The 16,455-nt window shown below is 48.3% G+C and overlaps 1 protein-coding gene across 1 annotated transcript in view; it reads right to left on the bottom strand.

Annotated features, from left to right (window-relative positions):
* Positions 1–8,656, bottom strand: part of LOC118714919 (kallikrein-7) — a 75,178-nt gene extending 66,522 nt beyond the window's left edge. Inside the window, exon 1 of the mRNA XM_045578888.1 lies at positions 8,529–8,656. Coding sequence (XP_045434844.1) covers positions 8,529–8,601 — 73 coding nt within the window. The 5' untranslated portion in view covers positions 8,602–8,656. The remainder of the gene's footprint in view (positions 1–8,528) is intronic.
* Positions 8,657–16,455: the final 7,799 nt, after the last annotated feature.

The following is a 16,455-nucleotide window of genomic DNA, read 5'->3' as shown; positions in this document are numbered from 1 at the left end:
TGTACATGCATAGGCGGGTGTATATCACTGGCTTAAAGGGTATACAAGGGTAGTATCCGTGGGACACCAGGCCTTGCAGGGAACCTTCACAAATCAGCGGGTTCCCGGAGTCACCCTGCAAGAGAGAGAGCAGATTAGCTTTGATTTCAAAATAACCAGCAATGAGGTCCCATGGATCCCATGCTTATCAAGCCTTGATACAGCCTTCCACCTTGGCCAATGGGAAGAGACTCATTGTCTCTGAGGACCAATGGCAGAGCAGGAATGAATGCTATCTTGGAGAGGACCAACCACATTTTCAGTAGACATTGGCTTGAGTCCCAGCCAATCACAGGAGGGGAGGCGGGGCTTCCAATGTGTCAGAGCCAGGGTGTCAGGCGGGGGGGTGGAGAGAGGGAACTCACTCTGCAGGGGTAGGCGAGCCCAACGGGCGGAGCAGCACAGATAATGTACTTTTTCAACAAGACCGGGTACACCTTCCTGCAGTCCTTGTAGGAGATGATGTTGGCATTGGCGCACATGAGCATTAATGGGAATGTTGGTGCTGGAGGAGTTAGAGAGCAGGGGAGGAGTCAGAGGCTTGGTCCCGTGGACCTGTGGGTGCTATAAAAAAAAATGGGGACCCTGGACATAGAAGGAGGAAGAACCGGGTGACCCAATAGGATGGTTATGCAAAGGGCCCTATTTCTTGGACTCCCGGGTCGTTGGAAGGAAGGGACTTGTGCCTGAACTCCTGTTTTGAACGTACTGTGCAGAGTGGCCCCCTGATAGAACGCCTGCCCTACTCCAACTCAGGGGCCTGGAGTTCAGGCGAACCCAACTCTGGGGTTACCTTGCCTGCATTTGCATTTATCTGGAACCCTGGAGGCAGCTCACGCTATATGCCCGCACTCTACCTCCATCCTTACTCCTGAGGCCTGGTCAGAGGGTTGGCCCCAGCAGGTTCTAGCTCCACCTTCCCTAGTGGCAGCTCTACCAGTGGAAGGAAGAGGAGCTGGCATGGGGGGACACCTCCTGGGTAGAGGGAGCTCGGGACCAGGTCTCCTTTGTCTGAGGGAGAAGGCGTCTGAAGGCCAAGACTCCTGGGTGTGAGCGTGGAAGAGGCTGAGGGCCTGAGCGCTTGGCTGTCCCTGAGGTGGTGACTGGGGTTCTAAATTCCTGGATCTGTGGGATGGAGGCCTGGGACCCAAGGGTTATGGGACTGTGGGAGGTATGTTTAAAGGTCAGGCTCCCTGGGTCTGACTGTAGAGGGCCTGGTGGTCTGGCTTCCTGGGTGTGAGGTCCCAGGTGTTGGGGGACCTGGAACCTCAGGTCTGTTCCAGTAGCTGTGGCCTGGGAGGAAGGGAGCTGGGACCTTGGTGACTGGGGTCCCAGAGGCAGCCTCACCTACATCCATGGAGGTGACGCCCCAGCCAGAGACAGTACAGCTCGCCCCAGGGAATTTGCAGCTGGTTGGTAGTTTGATTGTCCTCACATTGGGTGAGAGCTTGGCCGGGCTGCTCAGCTTCACGAGCATGAGGTCATGATCATAGGTGCGATTGTCATACTGGGGGTGGACGAAGGACTCTGTGGCCCAGATCTGCTGGACTGTTCCAATATTCAGATGGTCACTGCCCATTTGCACAAGGTAGTCACTTGAGGAATAAAAGCAACATTGAGTGGGAGACACTGTGATTGAGATGGGGGGACATAGACCCAGAGTTAGGGGGAGAAAAGCCAAGATAGAGAGAGGGAGAGAGAAAGAGAGAGAGAAGAGAAGAGAAGAGAAGAGAGAAAAGAAGAGAAGAGAGAGAGAGAGAGAGAGAGAGAGAGAGAGAGAGAGAGAGAGAGAGAGAGAGGAGAAGAAGATGGGAGGAGAGGGGAGGAGAGAAGACGAAAGAGGAGAGACAGAAGAGAGACAGAGAGAAGGACCTCCTTGTGGCTCCCCCGTCCCATACCTCTTGCGGCAGTGGGCGACAGTGAGCACCCACCGCTGGTTGATCAGCACGCCTGCACACAAGAATGTATTGTTGTGAAACAGGACCACCTGCCAGGGATGGGTGCCTCTTGGACATTCAACTCCATTAAGAATCCTTTCCCCGTTGCCCTGGGCTGGAAGGGAAACATAGAGAAAGCATGGGTAGCAGGCATCAGGGTAGGACTGAGTCCATAGTAGACAAATTCTCAGACAGTGATGGAGATAGACAAACAGAGAGTCGTGAAGAAGGGCAGAGGCAGAGACAGCTGCAGACGAAGATGGAGGGAGACTGGGGGAGCCTGCTCAGAAACCCAGGGCAGCAGCTGGTCTGGAGGCAACCCCAGCTTCTGATGAGAGAGACACAGAGGGCAGGGAGCAGCCTGGAGGGCACCCAGAGCCCAGCAGTCAGGAGGGAGCAGGAAGGAAGGGGCCACTGCCCAGGGGTCAAGTCTCCAAGGGAGGAGACTGCTGCATGGGAAGGTCCTGACTACGTGGCTCCTTGGAGAAGAGGGGGCCCTGAAGAGGGGAGGTGGGGGATTGTGAAGCCCAAGGTCAATGTCGGGACTCCCATGCTGGTCCTCACCTGCTTTTCCATCAGATCCCAGGGCGAAGGACAGCAGTAGGAGCAGTAGGGCCTGGAGCAGGGGACCTGCCATGTCTCCTGTCTGAGTTTCAGTGGCTGCCACAGAGGAAGGGCTTCTTCTGCTGGGGATGGAAAGACAGAGTGTTCCGGAAGCAGGGCTCCTGGTCTCCGGGTCCCTTCTCTTCGCTCAGACCCAGGAGCCCCCACCTCCCCCCTCGGACCCATAAGCCCCCAGTCTGCCCCCACCTTCTCCTCAGACCCAGGAGCCCCAGTCTGCATCCACCTCCTCCCTTAGACCCAGGAGCCCCTGTCTGCAGCCACCTCCTCCCTCAGACTCAGAAGTCCAGGCCAGTGACACCCTTCCATGCAAGGGCACCTAAGGGTTGGGCTTTCTGTCCCTCCCCATTTATAATTGAAAGCCTTTCTGTTCTTCCCCATGTATAATTTCATGTCCCAAGTTCCTTTTAGATAAAAGACCCAAAATTAAAGCCCTGCAGCCCCTCCTCTCACAACCCGAAAATCGAGCCTCTACTGCTCTGCCTTCCAGAGCAAGAGTGGGTTGTCCATGCAGACACACCTGCCCCACCCCATATGGGATTTCCTCTCACCTGCAGTGGGTCTGGTTTGGTCTTCAGCTTGGGTTGGAATCCAGCCGTGTCCAGCCCTGTGCAGAGTGGCCCTCTTATAGCACACCTGCCCCACTCCAACTCTCATGGTCCTGCAGTTCAGGCGAACCCAGCTCTGGGGTTATCTTACCTGCATTTGCTCTTATCTGGAACCTGGGAGGCAGCTCAGGCCATATGCCCGCACTCTACCTCCATCCTCATTCCTGAGGCCAGGTCAGCGGGTTGGCCCCAGCACGTTCCAGCTCCACCATCCCTGGTGGCAGCTATGAAGGGCGTGACCAGGTACTGGCGCTGAGGGGCAGGACCAGGAGCCAAGGACCTCCATGCAGGGCTCAGGATGGGCTGTGCCCTGGGTCCTCCCCTGTGGCCAATTTTCCTGCCCTCTGCCCCTCTCGGGGGTGGCCTGGAACTTACACCGTAACTCTGAGCCGCTTGTGGGACCTTGTCAGGCTGAATCCCAGACGTGTCTTTGATTCTGAACCCGACCCTACTATTGTGGTATGAATCTGAAGAGAAGCCTTTCCTAACTCCACCTACTAAATATGTACTGTTTTTCACTTATTATACTTTGATTTCCATACATAATATATTTATCTACCAAAAATATCTGAACACTATTTAATGGGACATCTTATTTTCTCTATAAAACATCTTGAATAGCTCTAGTCGGTTTGGTTCAGTGCATAGAGCGTTGGCCTGCATATCCAAGAGTTCCGATTTCTATTCAGATCAAGGACATGTACCTTGGTTGCAGGCTCCTTCTCAGCCCAGCCCCTGATCAGCGCTCTATGACATTCTTGATTCTCTCTGTCTTTCCCTCTCTCTTCACTCTCCCTAAAAATCTATAGAAAAATATCCTGGGTTGAGACTTCACTAAAAGACAATTTTTTTTTAATTTTAGAAATAAATTTTAAAAGTCTTGGACAATTGTTTCTCTTAGAATGCTTACTCCTTCCTTTATTCTATTGTATAATGTTCTACATTATAGCTTTATTCTGACTTAGGTAACCTTTGAATCCCTTTCGTTATAATGAGGGTGGGATGAAGTTCTTTGATTTTCTTCTTTGCTCATTGTATTCATTCATGATGAATTCTTTGCAAGGAGATAGACCTCTTGTTGAAATTTTTAAAAAATAAGGCAGGGTACTGTCTAGGATCAAATACAAGGAGCAACGGAGACATGCGTGTTTCTTTTACAGGCGGTGCAGGATGGGTGACGTCTCACATAAATCGTTTACGAGGTTATTCGGGTAAAAGATAACCATCAGGAGTGATGGGGGCCTCTCCCCTCAGTACCAGGGTATTTGTCCCTGCAGCTCCAGAGAGATGATCATCTGACATTTAAAGTTGTTCTTGCCCTAACCGGATTGGCTCAGTGGATAGAATGTAGGCCTGTGGACACAAGGCTCATGGGTTAGATTCCAGTCATGAGCATATGCCTTGGTTGCGGGCACATCCCCATTGGGGTTGTGCAAAAGGCAGCTGGTTGATGTTTTTCTCTAATTGATGTTTCTAGCTCTCTTCCTCTCCCATTCCATCTGTTAAAAATCAATAAAATATATTGAAGTTGTTCTTATTCCAGATGCACAAAACCAATGAATAGGTCTCACTGGAGGTAAGATTAACTGACCGATCAAATAGGCGTTAGGACATGACTAGGTTTTATTTTTTTGTTCTCCTTTTCTCTCGTTTCTCTTCCTCCTCTCGTTTCTCTTTCTCCTCTCCCTCTTCCTCCTCTTCCTTCTCCTCTCCCTTCTTCTCCTCTCCCTCTTCCTCCTCCTCCTCCCCCTCCTCCTCCCCTCCCCCTCCTCCCTCCTCCCTCCTCCTCCTCCTCCTCCTTCTCCTCCTCCTCCTCCTCCTCCTCCCCCTCCCTCCTCCTCCTCCTCCTCCTCCTCCTCCTCCTCCTCCTCCTCCTCCTCCTCCTCTCCTCCTCTCCTTCTTCTTCTTCTTCTTCTTCTTCTTCTTCTTCTTCTTCTTCTTCTTCTTCTTCTTCTCTCTCTCTCTCTCTCTCTCTCTCTCTCTCTCTCTCTCTCTGGATGGGAAATCCTGAGGGCTGGAAAATGTAGACAAACACACCACTGAATCAGGAGGAGCAGGAGGTAGGGTGAGACTTCATAATCAGTTCCATTTTCCTTTCCCACCACCCTCTGTGAAGGTCTCCTTGCCCCATCCTTGGCTCCTCAGAGGTCCCCACCTGAATTTTTCAGGATGTAGAAGTGCATGGGTACAGAAAGGGAAATGGAAGGAAGGAGGACCCCTGACTCCATCCACAGGCAGTTGGGTGCATGCTCTTTATTCTGTGAATATTTCATTTTACATCGTGAGAATCACACACGCATACTTTTTCCTCCCTCTTTTCCCCCCATTTAACATCAGAAAGCATACACATTCTGATACAACACCAACAGTTCTGCATAATAATAATAATAATTTTTTAATATATCTTATCGATTTTTCTACAGATAGAAAGGGAGCAGGATAGAGAGTTAGAAACATCGGTGAAAGAGAAACATCAATCAGCTGCCTCCTGCACACCTCCTACTGGGGATGTGCCTGCAACCAAGGTACATGCCCTTGACTGGAATTAAATCAGGGACCCTTCAGTCCTCAGGTTGACGCTCTATCCACTAAGCCAAACCAGTCAGGGCTCTGTATAATTATTATCCTAAACAGCTTCATGAGTCTCCTGACTTACATCCGTTTGTTGCTGACATAAAACATTGAATAATTTGGGACATGTTCAGCGTTTCCACTGCTTTGCTATGACCAATAGTGTTGTGATGCATTCAAACCTTGCCCACAGTTCGGATTTACCAGAATTACTAGGTCAAACGTGATGAATGAGACTCTGGATTCACCTTGCCTCGACTCCTGTCATAAAAATGGTAGCAGTTTACAGTTCTACTGGAGAACACCGTGGGTCTCCCTGCATCTTTACCAGCACCGATGTGTGTGTGTGTGTGTGTGTGTGTGTGTGTGTGTGTGTGTGTGTTTTATGTTTAGCTCATAGGTGTTTTGGAAATTTTAATTTTTTTTTTTACTAGAATATTGTTGATGTTTTCATTTGACTTTGAAAGAAATGATAAAGTCAAGTGTGGCTGCAAGTCATGGATGTCTTTATTTCTGGGAAGTTCCTGTTCAGGGATGAACACATGGAGAGATTAGGAATTGGTTTTCATGGTATTATATATCCACTTGTGGTACATGCATAGGCAGGTGTATATCACTGGCTCAAAGGGCGGTCTACAAGGGAAATATCTGCTGGACACCAGGCCTTGCAGGGAATCTTGGCACATCAGCGGGCCCCTGGAGTCACCCTGCAGGGGAAAGAGCAAAGAGGGGCTCATCCTTTCTTCAGAATTAGAACCAGATACACAGATACAAAGACAGGACAGTAGCCTCAGGCACATGCCAGTGATTGCAACAAACATTTTAAGGCATATTTAAAAAATCAAATTTAATATGAAAAACGTCCACGAGGAATCTCATATTCCAGTTGTGTGTGTGTGTGTGTGTGTGTGTGTGTGTGTGTGTTTAATTTTTTCTTTATTTCAGAAAAGGAAGGGAGTGGGAGAGAGAGATAGAAACGTCAATGAGAGAGAATCATTGATCAGCTGCCTCCTGTATGCCCCCTTCTTGGGGATAGACCTGCATCCCGGGCATGCGCCCTTTACTGGAATCCAACCTAAGGAACTTCAGACCCAAGGCCTGCACTCGATCCACTGAGCCAAATCACTAGGGCAGTATTCCAGTTATAGATAAAGACCGGGTCATTCCCATGCTGTTCTGAACCACATAAAAGCCTGAGACAAATGGGAAATCCATTCCCTGACCTGGGCAGAGAACTGAGGAGAGAGAGCCAGGAAAGGGTGAGGGAAGGCTCAGCCCCAGGGTCATGGGGCCCTGAGCACTGCATGGAAGGGGAGACAGGCCTGGGCTGAGAGGAAGCAGGACCCAGGCCAGGAGAGGGAGGAGGGGACTCCCTCTGCAGGTGGAGGAGTGTCTGTTTGGGGCAACAGCACAGATCGTGTACTTTTTCAACAAGACCTTCCTGCATTGCTTGTAGGAGACGAGGTTGACATTCGAGCACATGAGCTCTGATGGATTTGTTGCATCTGGAGAAGTTAGGAAGCTGGGGAGGAGTCAGAGGCTTGGTCCCCTGGACCTGTGGGTGCTGATGTAAAAAGATGGGGACCCTGGGCATGGAAGGAGGAGGGGCCGGGGGCCCCAATACGATGGTTATGAAAAGGGCCCTATTTCTTGGACTCCCTGAGCGTTGGAAGGAAGGGAGCTGGGACCTTCCTTGGTGACTGGGGTCCCAGAGGCAGCCTTACTTTCATCCATGATGGTAATGCCCCAGCCAGAGACAGTCCAGCTTGTCCCAGGGACTTTGCAGCTGGACGGTATGTTGATTGTCTTCACTTTGCGTGAGAGCTTGACCGGGCTGCTCAGCTTCACGAGCATGAGGTCATGATCATCGGTGCGCTTGTTGTATCAGGGGTGGACGAAGGACTCTGTGGCTCTGATCTTCCGGGCACGCCCACCAACCAGAAGGTCACTGCCCATTTGCACAATATACTCACTTAAAAAAAAAAAAAAAAAAAAGCAACATTCAAAAGGGGGCACTGTGATTGAGAGAGGGGTACAAAGACCCAGAGTTAGGGGGACAGAAGCCAAGAGAGAGAGGGAGAGAGAGAGAGAGAGAGAGAGAGAGAGAGAGAGAGACCTCCCTGTGGCTCCCCCGTTCTGTACCTCCTGCGGCAGTGGGTGACAGTGAGCACCCACAGCTGCTGGATCAGCACGCCTGCACACTGGAACATGTTGTTGTGATAAAGGGCCACCTGCCAGGGGTGGGTGCCTCTTGTACATACAACTCCATTAATAATCCTTTCCCCGGTGTCCTGGGCTGGAGGGAGACACGGAGAATCATGGGTAGCAGGCATCAGTCCAGAACAGATGAATTCCCAGAGACAGTGATGAAGAGAGACACACAGACAGAGAGGTGTGGAGAAGGGCAGAGGTAGGCATGGAGCACAGGGCAGAGACAGCTGCAGACAGAGATGGAGAGAGACGGGGGGAGCCTGCTCAGAAACCCAGGGCAGCCGCTGTTCTGGAGGCAACTCCAGCTTCTGATGAGAGAGACACGGAGGGCAGAGCAGCCTGGAGGGCACCCAGAGCCCAGGAGTCAGGAGGAAGCAAGAAGGGAAGGCCACAGTCCAGGGGTGGAATCTCCATGGGACCAGGCTGCTGCAGGGGAGGGTCCTGACTCGGGGGCTCCTTGGAGAAGAGGGGGATCTGGAGAAGGAAGGTGGGGGACTGTGAGGCTCAGGGTCAAGGTCAGGACTCCCAGGCTGGTCCTCACCTGCTTGTCCAGCAGATCCCAGGGCTAAGGACAGCAGTAGGAGCAGCAGGGGCTGGAGCAGGGTACCTGCCATGTGTCCTGTCTGAGTCTCTGTGGCTGCCACAGAGGAAGGGCCTCTTGTGCTGGGGCTGGAAAGACAGAGATTTCCGGAAGTTGGACTCCTGGTCTATGGGTCTTTTCTCTTCACTCAGACTCAGCAGCCCCCACCTCCTCCCTCAGACTCAGAAGTCCAGGCCAGAGACACCCTTCCATGCAGATGCATCTAGGGATCGGGATTTTTCCCCCTCCCCATTCATAATTCCATGTCCCAAATTCCTTTTTAGGTAAAAAAAAACCCCAAACTCCAGCTCTCCAGCCCCTCCTTCTCACAACCAGATTTTGGCCCTCTACTGCTCGGCTCTCAAGAGCTAGAGTGGGCTGTCCATCCAGACACACCTGCCCCACCCCATATGGGATTTCCTCTCCCCTGCAATGGGTCTGGTCTGATCTGGTGTCTTCAGAATGGGTTGGAATCCAGTCGTGTCCAGCCCTGTGCAGAGTGGCCCTCTTTATGGCACATCTGCCCCACTCCAACTCTCATGGTCCTGGAGTCCAGGTGAACCCAGCTCTGGGGTTATCTTACCTGCATTTGCTCTTATCTGGAACCCCAGAGGCAGCTGAGGCCATATGCCCGCACTCTACCTCCATCCTCATTCCTGAGGCCAGGTCAGCGGGTTGGCCCCAGCACGTTCCAGCTCCACCATCCCTGGTGGCAGCTATGAAGGGCGTGACCAGGTACTGGCGCTGAGGGGCAGGACCAGGAGCCAAGAACCTCCCTGCAGGGCTCAGGGTGGATTGTGCCCTGGATCCTCCCTGGGGCCAATTTTTCTGCCCTCTGCCCCTCTTGGGGGTGGCCAGGAATTTACACCGTAACTCTGAGCAGCTTGTGGGAACTTGTCAGGCTGAATCTCAGACATGTCTTTGAGCCTGAACCTGACCCTCATATTGGGGTATGAATCTCAAGAGAAGGCTTTTCTTAAAGCACCAAACAGACTGTCAAATTACAACGGGAAGGTTAGGGAGAGGTGGGGGAGGTAAGAGATCAGCCAAAGGACTTGTATGCATGCAAATAAGTATAACCAAAGGTCGCAAAACTCGGGGGAGGGGGTGAGGGCATGTATGGGGGCAATGGACAGATTTGGACACATATAATACCTTAAAAAAAAAAAAGAATATGTAGGATTCTCTTGTCCTGGTGAAACAATATATATATATATATATATATATATATATATATATATATATATATATATATATATATATATAGAGAGAGAGAGAGAGAGAGAGAGAGAGAGAGAGAGAGAGAGAGAGAAGGCTTTCCTAACCCCACCTACTAAATATGTACTATTTTTCACTTATTATACTTTGATTTCTATACATAGTATGTATATCTAACAAAAATGTCTGAACATTATCTAATGGGACATTTTATTTACTCTATAAAAAGTCTTGACAGCCCTAACCAGTTTGGCTCAGTGGATAGAGGGTTGGCCTGCAGAACAAAGTGTCCTGAGTTCGATTCTGGTCAAGGGTGTGTACCTTTGTTGCAGGCTCCTCCTCAGCCCTGCCCGTGATTGGTGCGTGCAAGAGGCGACCAATCAATGTGTCTCTCTCACATCAATGTTTGTCTCTGTCTTTCCCTCTCTCTTCCACTCTCCCTAAAAATCCATGGGAAAGCATCCTCGGATGAGAATTAACCAAAAGACAATTTTTTTTTAATTTAAAAAATAAGCTTTAAAAGTCTTGGACAATTGTTTCTCTTGGAATGCTTACTCCTCTTTTTATTCTGTTGTATAACGTTCTACACTATAGCTTTATTCTGACTTATGTGACTCTTCCACATTGGAGTACCTTTGAATCGCTTTCATTATAATGAGGGTGGGATGAATTTCTTTATTTTTCATCTTTGCTCATTGTATTCATTCATGAAGTATCTATGGAGCATTTACTCTGAGCCAGAATTTGTTCTGGCCTCTGAGGTCACAGCATCCACAAAACAGCAAAATTCCACCACAAAGCCCCTCATTCCAGTGGATGGACACCTTGAGTAAAGAGACATGAACTTCACATGGGTGGCTTCTTATGTGGCAGGAAGTGCTATGGTGAAAAATAAGACCAGAAGAGGACTAGTTCCCTTTGATCTCAGCAACCCCTAAATGGCCATTAAAATATTGGGAAAAGTGGTTGGAAAGACCCCAGGAGAAGAGGACATGTGGATAAAATCTTTAGGAGGTGGTAGATGGATTCATGTAGCTATTGGGATGAGTGAGTCTTAGGCAGAGTGACGGGAAGGTGAGAAGAGGAGGGGACCTGAAATGTTCTAGCAAGGAAGCCTTTTTTATTGGAGCTGAATGAATCAGAGGGAGAAGGATGGGTGATGGGTTCAGAGGCCTTTCAGGATTTGGACAACACAGGGATTGAGGACCGAGATAGGACTTTGGCATTTGCATTGAGTAACAAAGGAACCATTGTCAGATGACTACTAGACAGCTGATTCCTAATAGGGAAATTGACCCTCACTTCTAACTCAGACACCAAAATAGGTTTCATGCCTTCGTGTGAATCCACTTGTTTTCTCCATTCACATCTTTAATCCAATTCTACCTTTGTCCCACAAGTTGACCCATCATAGACATTGTGGTTGCCTACCCAACATGCATTCCTTCTGCCATTCGTCAGAACCTTGATTTAGTTTGGACAACCTGCTATGCTCATTGTGACTGCAACTGAGCTTTACTGCACCAAGCATGGGGGCCCATTTCCGCTGCCCAGGGATTGGTTTATACATAAACATGTGATACCCTGTTGGCCAATGAGGGGTGAGGGGAATACCACTAGGTTACTTCAGCGAACTGCTCTCTTCTTCCCAAAGGGAGATAGGACAAGAGTTCTCCTTGACTCTCTTAGACTGTGTCCCTTCTGGGCATAAATTCTGGAAGTGAGGCAGCCCTCCTGGAACTGGGGAGGGGAGAAAGCCATAGCTCTGAGATGGACAAACGGAGAGAAAGTGATAGTGTCTTTGATGAGGTTGCTGAGCTGGTAAATTAATCCTCACATCATCTGCAGGATTCCTTTCTGGTTTAAATTTTCTGTGTTGTTGTTGCTTCCACTGCCGAAGTCTTTTTTGTAAGACATCGGCATCATATTCAGATTTCATTGCAAGTCTAGAATTTGATCCCAATCCATCAATTCAAATCTAATTCCGAGCTGAATCTCCATTATGGAATCAAAATTAACCAGCAAACCTTACCCTGTCTCCAGGAGTAGCTCTTCTTACCATCCCCGATACTTCATGATAGCACTTAACTCTATATCATGTTTATTTTATATGCATTTGTTCGTTGTCTATTTCTCCCACCTAGCATGGGACTGCGTAGAAATAGGGACTCATACAGTACAGCATCTGGACTCTGTCAGATCCTCATAAGTAAAAGTTGAATTAATGGCTGAAAGTGAATATACCTTTCATTTTTAAGCCAGTGAACTATAGAATTGAGGGGGGAAACATTTATCTGGTAACTTTCTAAGCCAGAACTTATATGCTCACATTTCATTAAGTCTTCACAACAGTTTTTTGTTTTGTTTTTTGTTTGTTTGTTTGTTTTTGAGGAGGGGGGTAGAGGGGACTGGATACTTTATTTTTTATTTATTTTAAAATATATTTTTTTATTGTTTTCAGAGAGGAAAGGAGAGGGAGATAGATAGAAACATCAATGATGAGAGCCATCATTGATTGGCTGCCTCCTGCACACCCCCCACTGGGGATCAAGCCTGCAACCCAGACATGTGCTCTTGACTGGAATCAAACCTGGGACCATTCAGTCCACAGGTAGAGGCTCTATCCACTGAGCAAAACCAGCTAGGGCCAGTGAACTCCCTAGGCCGCACCCCTACTTCTACAGGGTGTCAGGGCTGTACCTTGTGGAGATCAGGAGATTTTCAACATGTTGGGAATCAATTTGGGGCAAGGACTCTCCAGTAGCTGAATGCCTCTCCTCGTCTCATAGGGCTGCTGGTCCAGGGGACGCTCACTCTTTGGAGGCCACGTGGACTACACGATCCATCTCTCCATCTCTGTGGCCAAGTTCATGTTCACACCAGGAAGTGAGCTTGGTGAATGGTCCTTGAGGACAATGTCAGCCTCAGCACTGATGTTGGAAAAGTGGGTGTCACTGGCAAGGTCACAGCATACAACCTGGTCCTCAGTATAGCCCATGATGCCCTGGGTGGCTTTTCATAGCCTCTCTGGGTTTTCCGAGAAATAAGAGTCAGACAGGCAGGGACCCGAATCCTGCCTGTGCTGCTTCCTGGTGAGTCACATTGCCCCTCTGAGATGAACCCCAAGTTCTCCTCCACTCTGAAGAAGAATATGAGGGGCTACCTGGACTCCAAAGTCTCAAAGGGAGGACCTTCATGGTGGTCTAAACTTTGGGATCCAGAGTTAGGAGGGAGCTGTTCCCTTGACTGTGGGTCCAGGGCAGGACGGGTATGGACTTTCGGGTCTGAGAGAGGGGCATCCGGGAGACTTGGCTTCTATACTTTGCTCAAGGAGGGGTCTTAACCCCCTCTGTGCAGGGAACCAGTGGCTGCAGAATTTCTGCAATATGGGGAAGGGTAGAGCATGGGGCTAGGAGAGACTCAAGAGGGAGATATGATTAGAAGAAATACGAGCAAGACTATATTACTATCTGGCACATCTGACAAACTCACTCACTGAAACTAACCACATGGGCATGTTCTGATCCTAAAATGTTCCCAACAGGTGGGTGATTGCAGGAAGTCACGTCCTCAGGGTCTATACGGCACCTTAACCTTTACCTTGAACAAAACCTGTCCACTGAGTTTGTGCATCTGGGAAAAGAACAGCTTTCAATGCCAGCATACTCTCTCCAAAAATTCCAGAGATAATACACCCTGATACTGGGAGGAGATGACCTTATCGTTATCTTTTACCTCAGTAAAATATGTATGTGAGAGGTTAACTATCTTGCACTGCCTGTAAAAGAGACATGGCCCTTTGTATCCAAGCCTACAGATTTCCACACCTTTTAAAAAAATTCAGCAAAGAGGGCTACCACAAGTCATTGGCAACGAATTTCACCTCCGGACTTGTATCAAGGAGCTGAGAAGGCGGGGTCAGGTGGCTCCAGACAGAGTTGGTGCAAAACCACCATGTTTAGTTACTTTTTAAATGTTTAGATTGAATTTTTTTTTAAAGCATCTGTCTTTAATTGCTGTTTGTTTTTAGGAAATAAATGGTAAACTCTATGCACTGTGGATCTGAATTCTGCCATCATAATGATGTTCCTGTTTCCAAGCTGCTGAATATATTCTTTGGCGTGGGTGACTGCTATATATAGTACTTCATCTGTATATTGTATTGTGTGTTTACCACCCCAAGCCAAGTCTCCTTCTATCACCACTTATCCTCCCTTTTATCCTCTTCTACCTCCCCCACCACCCTCCTCTCTAGTAGTCACCATACTGTTGTCTCTATCCTTGAGTCCTTTTTTTTTTTCTTTGCTTAATTCCTTCACCCTTCTCAACCAGCCCCCAATCTCCTCCCCTCTGACAACTGTCAGTCTGTTCTCTATATCCATGAGTCTGCCTCCACTCTGTTCATTTATCTTGTTCATTAGATTCCACATAGAAGTGAAGTCATATGGTACTTGTGTTTCTTTGACCGGCTTATTTCACTTCGTGTAATACTCTCTGGGTCCATTCATGCTGCAGAAAGGGGTAAGACTTCTTTCTTTCTTAGGGCTGAGCAGTATTTTGTTGTGTAAATGTTAACACAGCTTTTTTTTATCCACTCATTTATGGATGGACACTTAAGTTGCTTTCAAATCTGGGCTATTCTTCATATTGAGATGACCCTTGGGTAGCTGTAGGGAACAGCTCTAGGGTTAAGCCTCAGATTGACCCTGTGGCAGAACCACAAACAAGTCCCATCTTGGAGGGCACAGCCCTCTTAGCATATTTAAGCTTGACTTTATGGCTGTCCCCTAGATCCTTCCTGGGTAGCGAATGGGCTGTGGGAGGTGCAGCAAGTGCTGCCAAAACAAGTGAAACTCACAGGAACATAGTAACTATGGTGACCACTACCTTGTTTTTCTCTGACTATAAAATAAAGGCTCAGCTTGCTGGCTGGATCCTCCTCTGTGGCCTCATACAGGCACAGGAGACCCTCCAAGCCCCAGCTATAGTCTCTCTGTCTGTCTTTTCTTTAATGCTTCACTGCCCCTCCTCAGGCTCACCGAACCCTTGGCTGTGCGGCACGGCACAGGTAGCCCCCAGATATGCATTCCTGGCACCAGGGATTTATTGTCAGGCATGAAAACTTTCCTTTGGATTTCTGGCATGAAGTGACTTTCATGGAGGTTCAGGGAAACTGATGTATGCAAGACATCTCACAACCCTTGGAGGAAACCACTCCATCCACATGTCTCATAGAGCATGACTCCAAATACCCAGCGGTGATTGGATAGGGTTGGTCACTTGACCAGAATGCAGTCAAACCATTGGCCATTTCAGTGACCTATGATGAGGCTGAAGGAGAAAAGTTGAGCTAGACCAGTTGGATTTTCTTTCATGAAAATATGACCTGAGAAATCCTGAGAGTCCTAGTGTGCTAACTCAGTTGGTAAGAGCATTTGCCCTATCTGCTAAGGTTGCAAGTTCAATGCCCGGTCAGGATACATACAAGAACCAACCAATGAATGCACAGATAGTGGAACAACAAACTGATGTTTCTCTCTTTCTATGAATGAACGAATGAATGAATGAATGAATGAATGAAATTTTTAAAATCCTGGGGGAATGGAGCAATTGATGGTTGAAGATGAAGTTAAAAAGTTATAAAATGAGAGAGAAATAAAAAAAGACACGAGAGAGAAGACACTATGAAAATGCAGAAGCAGTAGAGAAGGGTTTATAGTGTCAAATAGAGGAATTAGATGGTTATTAGCAAGAAAGTCATAGAACATCCTATCCTGGAAGAGCCAGGAGAGAGACGCAGAGGGGAAGCCAGCCTCCACCTGGTGGCAATTTATTTATTATATATCCTCACAACTACGACCCACTCCACACACATCTTTCCCAAGAACTGTCCCAAATGTCCTCTTCTCCACACTTCAGCTTGGATACCAGCAATGATGTGCCTCACTTCCTTCTGCCATAGCGGTTACACCCTGGCAGCTCTAAGCTGTGAGAAAGAATGCTATTTCTCCTGAAGGGAGGGAGGGATCAGGAATGGGTCTCTCAGAAATCTGAGGGCTGTCAATGTCCTATTTCTTCACCTAGGTGGAGCTTTATGGGTGTTCATGAGTGCATACTTAAGCTGTCAACATACCTCCCGCACCCTACTTTGCATATCTCTCCTCAACCGGTAAAATCATGTTAGCTGCTCAGGAGAAGGAAGCATAAACCCTTTCAAGTCTGTCTTTGACAGGCCATGCCATTGGATATTAGAAAATTCTTACATGTCTTGGATCACACGATGTCACTCATATGTGAAATCTAAGTAACAAAGTAAACTAATGAATTGAGTGGATCCAGAGACATGGAAGCATGGAACAGAGTGCAGAATCTCAGAGGGTATGCGGGGGCGGATGGATGGGTGGGTGGGAATGAATGAATGAATGAAATTTTTAAAATCCTGGGGGAATAGAGCAATTGATGGTTGAAGATGAAGTTAAAAAGTTATAAAATGAGAGAGAAATAAAAAACCTAGAACCTTGTATGCATATATGCATGGCCTATGACCACAGATAGTGGGGTGGTGAGGGTCTGGGAAGCGGGGGCGGGGGCCAGCTGGAAGGGGATAATGGCTGGGGAAACAGGGGCACATGTAATACTTTCAACAATAAAGAATTATATTAAAAACATT

This window comes from Pipistrellus kuhlii, unplaced genomic scaffold, assembly GCF_014108245.1.
Source record: "Pipistrellus kuhlii isolate mPipKuh1 unplaced genomic scaffold, mPipKuh1.p scaffold_m20_p_108, whole genome shotgun sequence".
NCBI classification, from domain to species: domain Eukaryota; kingdom Metazoa; phylum Chordata; class Mammalia; order Chiroptera; family Vespertilionidae; genus Pipistrellus; species Pipistrellus kuhlii.
The sequence above is the reverse complement of the archived record's forward strand: the minus strand, read 5'-3'. Positions and strand labels throughout refer to the sequence as shown.